Source organism: Danio rerio, chromosome 14 (genome assembly GCF_052040795.2).
Source record: "Danio rerio strain M-AB ecotype USA chromosome 14, GRCz13ab, whole genome shotgun sequence".
Taxonomy (NCBI): domain Eukaryota; kingdom Metazoa; phylum Chordata; class Actinopteri; order Cypriniformes; family Danionidae; genus Danio; species Danio rerio.
Genome location: NC_141034.1, coordinates 18240492 through 18251317, shown reverse-complemented (window position 1 = coordinate 18251317; position 10826 = coordinate 18240492). Strand labels below are relative to the sequence as shown.

The 10826-nt window shown below is 39.1% G+C and overlaps 1 protein-coding gene and 1 long non-coding RNA gene across 6 annotated transcripts in view; one reads left to right on the top strand and one right to left on the bottom strand.

Moving 5' to 3' along the window:
• Positions 1–3719: 3719 nt before the first annotated feature.
• The window catches only part of immt (inner membrane protein, mitochondrial (mitofilin)), a 905839-nt gene continuing 898732 nt past the window's right edge, over positions 3720–10826 (bottom strand). For 4 of the 5 annotated variants that reach the window (XM_087280198.1, XM_087280197.1, XM_087280196.1 and 1 more), the window contains 4 exon segments: positions 10598–10821; positions 5959–6090; positions 5483–5612; positions 3720–4822 (listed from right to left, as the gene is read on the bottom strand). In XM_087280198.1, coding sequence (XP_087136324.1) covers positions 4215–4822; positions 5483–5612; positions 5959–6090; positions 10598–10821 — 1094 coding nt within the window. In that variant the 3' untranslated portion in view covers positions 3720–4214. 5 annotated transcript variants of the gene reach the window in all.
• Positions 4983–7173, top strand: LOC147833913 (uncharacterized). Its single transcript, XR_015507347.2, has 2 exons — positions 4983–6383; positions 6648–7173. It is a non-coding gene; the product is annotated as an uncharacterized LOC147833913 (long non-coding RNA).

The window sequence follows — 10826 nt, the reverse complement described above, 5'->3', positions numbered from 1 at the left end:
GAGTTTCAATCATTTTCCTATTAGTTACATTTCGTTACCATTAGAAAAAGGAAAGTTGCTATTTTCAAGACCAAAATAGTTCATATGGCTTGTATAGTTCCTAGCCACATTGGCCTACAAAATAGTGACTGTCTTATCACATGTAACTACAGAAGTAAAGCTTTAAATAGGAAAATTGTCAAGTCTTTTTTTGAATTTGGTAAAAAAAAAAGTGAGATGTTAATGGTCTAATCTAATTCAATGATTAATACTAAGCTAAAAGTGCTCCCTCCAAACATGGAGATGGGCTGAATTGATTTAAGAATTGTAAAACTCAACTGTTTAACTTTAAAGGGGACTCAAAATGAGCCGATTTCAAAATAAATGTAATGTTTCTTTAATGAACAGTGCTTATTTATAACATCAGTATTTTAAACGTGATTCTTCCTAAGTAATAGATCTTTAAAAAACTAATGTGATGGGGGAATATGCGCAGCTGTAAGTAAATTATGTAAGTAAACAAATTTGCCCTAAATTTATTCTTATTTCAACCACTTTAAATCATCACAAGCCATAATCATTGATTAGAATTTGAAAAATCTGGCGCATGTTCACATTAAGGTAGGTTTCTCTGCAAATTTTATAAATCATACCCCATAGCTGTTATACAAAGGGGAGAAAAGCTCATACTACTCTTGAAGAAATGTAGTACCCACTTCGATTTTTGTCTAGGTAATCAGTATTAACGTTTAAGTGAATAATTTGACAGCACACTTTCTGTAGGCGCACGGTCACATTACACTTGTATTTTAAAATACCGCCATTTAAATAATTGAATGAAAAATATTTACCTACACCATTTAACAACTTATAAATCTATCAAAACTTAACTATAGTGTCTAAACGTAACTTTACCCCAACTCAACAGCAACAAGTGTTTCTTGTTTTTGTTTGTAATAAAACAGTCACAAAGTATTTTGTCCCTAACAATAAATGCCTTCTAATGCAAGCACATAATAAAGACCCTTGATATACAAGGAGGCCCACTTTAGTGTACTTTGTTGCATATTTTATATACTGTACATTTCTCCGGGTGCTCTGGTTTCCCCCTCAGTCCAAAGACATGCGGTGAAAAGGTAAATTGAATAAACTGGCCGTGAAGGTGTATGGGTGTTTCCAATACTGGGTTGCAGCTGGAAGGGCATCCGCTGCTTTAAAAAACACATGCTGGAATAGTTGGCCGTTCATTTCACTGAGGCGACCCCTAAAAAGCTGAAGTAAAATGAATTAATGATTAGCTACTACTTTGAAAAGTGAGTAGCCTTAAAGGAGAAATGCTCGTTTTTACAAGAAGTGAAACAAGTGTAAAATAAATATGTCCCTTTTACTTTAAAAAAAAAAACTTTTCTTTAAATTTCATTTTCAGGGAACAGGGCAGATGCCGTTGTGTGGGTGGGCAGTTTGCTGAATGTTGTGCTTCAAGTGACCCATGATGGCAGTGGGGAAAGGAATTGTCAGGCTCATGTTAAAACACCAAACACAGCTGCTGACATCCTGCAACTTTGCACAGCCATTGAAGAATAGTGGGATCAACATTCCATAATTAACCTGACTGTGCGAAGGAGATGTGTAATTAATGACAGAATTTAAATTTTTGCATAAACTAACACTAAGTCGTTTTCATTTTTATGAACGGCCACTTTATTAAGTACACCTCACTAGTACCGGGTTGCCTTCAGAACTGCCTGAATCCTTTGTGGTATAGATCACAAGGTACTGAAAATATTCGTCAGAGAATATTTTGCTCCATATTGACATGATAGCGTCGCAGTTGCTGCTAATTTGTCTGTTGCACCTCCATGTTCCATCACATCCCAAAGGTGCTCTATTGGATGGAGCTCTGGTGACTGTGGAGGCCATTTGAGCACAGAGAACTCATTCTCACGTTCAAGAAACCAGTCTGAGATGATTCATGCTTCATGACATGGTGTGTTATGGCTGGAAGTGGCTATCAGAAGATGGGTACACTGTGGTCATAAAGAGATGGACTGGTCAGCAACAATACTCGGATAGGCTGTGGCGTTGACACACTAAAATGTGCCGAGAACGTGTCCTCCACGCCATTACACCACCACCACCAGCCTAAACCGTTGATACAAGGCAGGATGGATACATGCTTACATGTTGTTGATGAAAAAATTCTGACCCTACCAATCGAATGTCGCAGCAGAAATGGAGACTCATCAGACCAAGCAACTCTTTTCCAATCTACTATTGTCCACTTTTGGTGAGGCTGTGACAACTGTAACCCGTTTTCTGTTCTTAGCTGACAGAAGTGGCAACCGGTGTGGTCTTCTGCTGCTGTAGCCCATGCATGTCAAGGTTGGCTGTAATGTGTGTTTAGAGATGCTCTTCTGCATCCCTCAGATGTAACGAGTGGTTATGAGAGTTAATTTTGTATTTCTATCAGCTGGAACCAGTCTGGCCATTCTCCTCTGATCTCTGGCATTAACAAGGCATTTGTGCCCAAAGAACTGCCGCTCACTGCATATTTTCTTTTTTTTTGGACCATTCTCTGTAAACCCTAGAGATGGCTGTGCGTGAAAATCCCAGTAGATCAGCAGTTTCTGAAATACTCAGACAAGCCTGTCTGGCTCCAACAACTATGCCACATTCAAAGTCACTTAAATCACCCTTCTTCCCCATTCTTATGCTCAGTTTGAACTGCAGCAGATCGTCTCGACCATGTCTACATGCCTAAATGCACTACGTTGCTGCCGTGATTGGCTGATTAGAAATTTGTGTTAACAAGCAGTTGGACAGGTGTACTTAAGAAAGTGGCTGGTGAGTATATTTCATATGATAATTAAGGCATCGGGTTTAATTTAAGTAAAGGGAACTAATCACTTTAAAAAGTAATGCAGACCCGCATACCAATCAGATGAACATGTTTACTAAAAAGTCTTCACTACACTGTATTTCACAAACTATTAAAAAGATAGTTCACACAAACAAACAAAAAATACTCACTACTGACTCGCCCTCAAGTGATTATTAACCTTTATGAGTTTCTGTATTCTGTTGAACGCAAAAAGACGACTTTTTTTTTTTCTTTTTTAAATATTTCCCAAATGTTGTTTAACAGAATAAGGAAATTTTCACAGTATGTCTGATGATATTTTTTTCTTCTGGAGAAAGTCTTTTTTTATTTTATTTCGGCTAGAATAAAAGCAATTTTTAATTTTAAAAAATAATTTTAAGATCAAAATTATTAGCCCCTTTAAGCTATATTTTTCAAGAGTCTACAGAACAAACCATTGATTTGTAATAACTTACAATGATTTGCCTAAAAAACCTAACCCACCTAGTTAACCTTATTAACCTAGTTAAGCCTTTAAATGTCACTTTAAGCTGTATAGAAGTGTCTTGAAAAATATCTAGTCAAATATTGTTTACTGTCATCATGGCAAAGATAAAATAAATCAGTTAATAGAAATGAGTTATTAAAACTATTATGTTTAGAAATGTGCTGAAAAGTCAGCGCAATACCCTAGTGGTTAGTGTGCTGACATATGGTGTAGTAGCACTTCAGGGTGCCCGAGTTCGAATCCCGGCTGTAGGACATTTCCTATCCCTAACTCACTCTCACTCTCTCTCCCATGTCACTTCCTGTGGGGGGAGAAACTATCAAACTATCACTTTCATCCAAATTCACAGACATGCAAAACACCGAAATGCCATTCATGTCAACAACCATGATTTATTGATCGCCAATACTGAATGAGAGAAGGACTGATTCTCAACAGTCTGGGTTAATAAACAACCAGTAAATATAACTTTGAAACTGAAGAGTTACATTGTGAAATGGTGAACAGGAGTAAAGCTGCCAACCACAGTGCTGATCCAGCGGCCCTTCAACCTGCGCATTTGATCCTAACCAGTGAGAGTGCACCATATACACTGAGGAGTGCCACTGCCAAGCTCAACAAAACCTTTGAGATGCGTTTCCCGCAAATGAGGTACAGCTACTGGTTGTTCTGCATGGTAGGCCACTTAAGAGTACTTTTAAGGGCAAGGACTTCCTGGAAAAAAGTGCATCGGGGAGATGAGAAACGCTAATATTTTGGGCTAGCACGCAACCTATTAATAAATTAATCAGAGGAGCGGAAGGTTCTATTAATAGCGGGCGAGCAACACTCCTCATAATTTACATAATCTCCACAGAGTGGGTGTGGCTAAGGGGCCTGTGTGGTGCCCAAGCCTACGGCATTAGCATATGCTGATAGCAAGCTAATCACCTGCTTTGTTTCTAAAGTGAGCCGGGCTTCTTTGAGCCAGTCCTGCGCCACGCGCTGTGATTCTCCGCGAAGTTGGTTGACGAACTTAGCGGCTAGTTCCAGGTCGCCGCGCTCGATGCTGTAAGTAGCGTAGGCTAGCAGCTTGAATGTGTCAAGGTCTTCAGGGGCTAGTTTCGCAGGTGGCGCTTCTTGATCCCTCTCAAACAAAAGGACGGACTGTAGGTAGGACAGGAAGTACTGGTAAAGGCTGTTGCGGGTTTCGTCGATAAGCGCCACACGTCGTGCGAGCCTGCGGATGTCGTAGAAACGTGCGCGAAGGGAAGCTTCACTGTAGATTCCTCGGTTGAGGGACTCTTCAGGAATGGCGATGGCCAGTGCCTGTGCAAATTCGTTTTCTGCGCAGCTTTCTTTAATAGCACGTACAGCGCCCTCTAGAGGCTCAGTGGGGGAATCAGCACCTGCAGATTTCAGCGTGTAGTTTAGAGCTTCAACCGAAAGCCACAGCTGGTGAGCTTTACGAGCCTCTTCCTCAGCAATCACATGACCTTGAAGACAAAACAAATATTTGATATGTGAAAAATGAGAAACAATATCAGTCAAGTCACATCGAGATCAAGGTTTTTTAGTTCAGCATTTTTAGTTTGTTTTTAATTCAATAATATATTAAAAATTGCTGTAAATTTCATTTAGTAGTTTTTTTGTTTTAATTTAGATTTGTTCATGGGAACACATTTTCTGTTTAGTTCTGATACATGTAGTTTTAGTAATTCTAGTATAACAAAGTTAACAGATTATGTCCAGTCTAGACCACAGCAAAGTTTAATGTTTGCGCAGCTTAATTTAACCCTTGTTCAAACTTTTTAGTAATAAAAGTACAAAAATAGTTTGGACAGACACTGAACCCAAAGCCATTAAACAAATAATAGAGAAAAGTAAAAAGTAGCGCCATCTACAGGTAATTTTCTGAAAAGCTGCAAGGTAAATTTTCTGCTGCAGAATCAGATCATTTCGAATCATTATTTTATTTCAGTTTTTTTTTATTGATTTGTTTTAGTTTCAGTTCTAGTTTTTCATTTATTGTGATTTTTCTTATTTTATATCAGTTAACAAAAATATATTTGACCAACAGATTTAGTCTTGGTTTTTTGTTTACTAAAATAACCTTGATCGAGATTCAAATGGTTGTAGCCGTCTAGCAAACTTACTGTCTATGGCCTCTTCAATGCCTTTCAGACGAGCGTAAGCTGCGTTCATGTCCAGGGTGAAGGTGTCCAGCTGTTCTTGAGTCAGTCTGCGGTAATGAGTTTCTTGCTCCATCATCTTACTGTTCAGAATCTACAAACAAAGACAGAACCTATTTAGATTGACATGATATACAGTTTTTTGCCATCTGCTTACGTAGGAATAATTAAGTTACATACCCTATAATAGTAATGCTAAATGCTACCTCCTATGATCTGTATGGTCGGGGGGTCCAATTTCGCTATACGAAAGTGTACGATTGATTGATAGTATAAACCTTAGAGCTGTGAAGTTATTAAGAAAATTACGGTCATGTTGAAAAGAACAAGGTCATATCAAACCTGCAAGGTCTGTATACTGGTTTTGGACTGAACACCTTCTTTATTCATTCAATTTAATTTGTACAGGATGTTTCAATGTGAAGAGGCAGTGTGTGTACCTCTTGAGCCTCTTCACGCAGCTCCTGTTCCTGAACCTTGAGCACGTCCCGCAGGTGATCTGTGTGTGCAGCAGCCTGACGACGCAACTGAGTCCTCATCTCAGCCTCCATCACTTCACGCACCTCCTGAACCTACACACACAAACACACAAAGTCTCTCAGTATCACTGTGCAATATCCAGACATTTCAGGTAGCGATGAGCCAAAATAAATAATGATTATTTAATAAATAAGTCATTTTGTAAAACTTTTACAAATGTACACAGCGTAAATTATATTGATAAAAACACACAAGGCAATAAAATAACTACATTTTATGGCAGTAATGTTTTACTGAATCTGAACTACTGAGGCCAGCATTGCCATGACAGCACAGTTGTATTATTGCAAGCAGCAACAATAAGTATACTACATATAAAAGCCCTGTTGGCACATTATTTGAGCTGACATTTGTCTTCCAGTGAGAGGTACTTGCATATATATTTATACAGGTGCATATATATTATACATGAGTGGAATATCAACACATTCATTTTAAGCTTTGAGAATGATGCGCTCAAGCTAGTCAATGGTGCAATCTGCTGCTCTTTGAATGGGTTTCATTGTGAAGCACTTTCCGCATCCAGTGTGAAAGCTGTTTGAGGCTACACACTGCTGGAGGGAGAGTGAAAGTAGTGCGCAGAAAATAGCCATTTGGCACATGACAAATGACAAGCGACAGACCGAAAGTCATTCATTTTTAATGGAGAGTAGTCAGGGAGCTGCATAAAGTTATGAGTCGGATCCAATTTGAGCTGTGGATACGTTTAAGTATTTGAACTCCTGTGACTAGACCGTGTGCAGGTTAACTCTAGATCGGTTACGCGGCCGGCCGGAAATGAGATTTGCACATCAATATAGCAGCCTTTTTTATGACACTGTATAACAATAATTAATATTTTTACAGTATTGTGACAGTTGGGTTTAGGTTGGGGTAGGAGTAAAAAAACACAATTTATTGGGTAATTTAATAGCTACTCAGTATAACTAATGTTTTTACGTTACTGTAACGGTTGGGTTTAGGTTTGGGGGCAGACGTTAATAAAATACAATACATGGTGAAATTTGAATAAACAGTAGAAATAATTCTCATTAACTTCCGGCCGCAACCATATCCAATCTAGCAACAACCCTGTATGCAACCGGCTGACCGGATGTAATGTATTTCAGTGTCATTCAAGCAGGTCCGTGCACTCGAGATGAGAAATACTCATTTTTTTATTAGTAAAAAGTCATTTCTATTCATAAACAAGTGATAACAAATAGAATTTTTTAAACATCCCCACATTCCCTCTAAAAAATTTTTAGCGATCTGCGAGTTTCTAGTATTCAATCATTCAAACATGGTGAACGCACAGAGAGAGGCTCTTGCTTTTGCACTCTTTTATTTTAATCACTGAAGAGCGTCGCACTGTAAACCAGACATTGAGCCATGCAGCGCCACACATTTTAGAATTCTAAACATAGATTTCTATCAGTGTACGCACACCGTCGGCAGTCAGGAGCAGTCTGTGGCGCCCAGCTACTCAGGACACTGTTCATATTTCTGCCGCACCACAAGGTGCCATCTGAATAATTTAATTTTAAATAACCTGTGAATGTGCGCATCTGGTGTGCGATACTTTGTCATGTGCACGCTGTGTCGCGGTGCTGAGTGGCGCATCCAGTGTGTGACCTGCTTGAGAGCTATCCCATGATACATGACAAAACTGAAAATTCTGTGCCACTGCCACAAGGGGGCATAATAGTCGTGTCCAAATGTCATGTGGAAAGGCGGCTTTAGGTGACAGGTCAGTCTAAAGGCTGATTTATACTTCTGCGTCAAGCGCACACGTATGGTCCAGTGCAGCCTTCATGCGGTCGCATACTTCTCACAGTAGCTGACGCTTACACACACCTCTCAAAAAAATTAACTACACGTCGCAACGACATGTAGCGTAAGCTCTGTGATTGGTCAGTTGGGTAACGCTGATGAGTGTGGGTGAGAGCCAAGAGTGTCAAGTCCCGTGAAGGAGCTCCAGATGGAAAGTTTTGTTTTGCATTTACCAAATGATTAAAGTTGCAGAGCAACACAAGCAGCAGACAGAAGCATAGATGCACAGCTACACACAAGGCATGCGCTGTGGGTCACAGCAATCACTCAACACAGAAGTATAAATCAGCTTTAAGTGTGGTTCAAAACCCCCTTATGAGTACAATAAAATCGAGGGACATGACATTGCCTAGTGTGTTGCAACTGGGGCCTCACTTTGAAGCTAGGGTTGGCGTTCGTATGTGAGGGCCTGGCTGTTTCCCATGGTACCCTGCTGGGTTCAGCCCTAAAGAGCAATGTGGGACCATCCACCTGTAGGCCAACCAGCCGTAAGGGACAGTTGCTCTGTTTATTGGGCAGTGGATATAATCTTTGGACAAAGAATTTGTTTTAAATAAAAATAATTTTGCTAATAAAAATCGTAAAAAAAAAATACAGAGTTTTTGCAGGTTTCACAGATTTAAATTTAAGACTTTTTAAGACATTTTTCATTCATTATAAATGAAATTTTACACTAGCACTAAATGCTAAGGAATTTTTAAAATGGCCCAGATGGAAAAGATTATTATTTGACCTATCAAAAAAATTATTAGAATTTAATACATTTAATAATACAATAATACATTAATAAAAACAATTAAAATATTTTAGATTTTATTTTTTAGCTAAATATTTTAAATATTGTGTAAAAACAAGCAAGCTCTACTTGTCTCCATACACTTTTTTCCCAACATAAACTTTCTTTTACATAAAAATCAAAATGTTTAAAAAGTATAATAAACTAAATCTATGGACAACAATTTGACCAGGACAATGTCCTCAGCATTAAATACACGGAGAACTTTTAAACAAATATTATTGTAGGGAAATAATTCAACCATTATGATAAATAAAGTTAAAAACTACCTTTTTAAAAAGTTTACCTTCTAAAAAAGTTTAAAGATTTATTGAGATGGATTGTTGGTGATTGTATGGGTTTTGGCCAGATTGGGAAGTAATACATAAACAAAGGAAAATTAAGACCTGTTTAAGAAAGATTTAAAGGGTCACGAAACACCAAAACACATTTTTTGAGCTGTTGACAGTCGTATATGTGTCCCACACTGCTAAAAACACTATTAGGACACCTATATTTCGCTAAAAAGTGTAAATTGGTTGTTTTTGCGTTATTTCAAGCAAATTCGTATTTCCGGTTTGAAACGAATTTTTGAAGCTGCGTCACGGCCATGACATAATAGCGTTGTATTCCAGCGTGCAGACTGGGCGTCTGTGCCAGAGTGTGTCTTATTACGTCTTACAGTGTGATGCATTAATGCATGAGTAAGGCTTGGTTCAAACCAATCAGCGCGCTCTATTGTGCAACTTCATTAATATTCATTACTGTCATAGTGTCATTACTGTCACAGTGTTTAGACGGCAGAGACGACACGTTGTATTGGCAAAACAAGCGTGAAGTGTTGCTTTTATAGTTTGCTGCAGTTAAAATTTGTTTTCATTTTCTCTTTGTGAGAGCTCAGCTGGAGTCACGTGTGGATTAACAGTGCACGCGACGCTCGGCAACAATTACTTGCGTGTCTAAGGAGGAACACTGTGTACCTGAGAGCTGTTCTCATCTGCAAACGCTGAGATCCGGATTCGCTTGAAGTCTTCTCTTAAAAAAGACGCGACTCTAGTTGCTGGTGATTGTCCTGTCTCTATAGATTTGGTAAGTGAGCAACCAGTGCTCTTTGTTTATTCAGTTTGTTCGTATCGAACTAAGTTACTTATAGCATCGAGTGTAAACATGTTAGCACCACAAGTAAACTTTAACCTCGTGTAGGATTTTTGCCGCATTTTGTGACCGGAATAACCCACGCGGCTTTCTGACGCTACCTGCCGTGTGCATCTAAGTTTCCGGGAAATGCGGAGGGTTTTTTTCTCTCATTCGCCGTGCGGTATCAAACATTGCATGAAAAATACACTCTTAGAGCAGTTCCTCGAATCAAATATCTCGTTTGTCGCGAGGGACATGAATGAATTCCCTGAGTGAAAGAGCCAAACTGCAGTTAAAGTCCACCATTTAATAATTTGGCAAATAATTCGACTACAGATGTCCATGTAAACACCATCCCTTTCTCCCGTGTTTGTGTGTGTGTGTGTGTCTTGACTCTGAAACTCGCGCGTGCCCAAATAGACACTCCCATACCATTCCTCTTTTCTTCCTCCGACACTCCCCCCTAAACAGAGCTGGACACGCCCACTTTTCTGACTTTTTCCAAAGTAGAGGTGTGAAAACACCCTGCTGAAACAATGGGGTTTCATGGCTCTTTAAGACCCACAACACAGCATTTTAGTAAATTTAAGACTTTAAGACCAAGCAGACACTCTGAAATAGACATTTAAGCACAAAAATAAATTTAAAAAAACTAAACATTTTGGAAAATTCATTTTATGACCCATTCAGACCCTACCTTACTGATGCTACAGAGAATATTAACACATCATTCTAAATATGACTTTCTTAAAAAAACATATTCATTATTTAGCGATTTAATACTTTGCATAACAGTACAGCAGTGAATACCAGACCTTTTTCTCCTGCTCGAGTCTCATGTCCTCTCGGCTGTGCTCCAGAGCAGAAATCACGGCTCTCTCCTGCGCTTTCTGATCTTCCAGCTTCTGCTGCTCTAGAGCCACTTCAATGTGGATCTGCTCCCTCACGCGCTGCTCTGCCAGCTCTCGGTTTAGCTGGTCGATGCGCCGGTGGGCATGAGCAATCAGAGAGTTCAGATCATCTGCGCTCAGCTTTCCCGCTGAG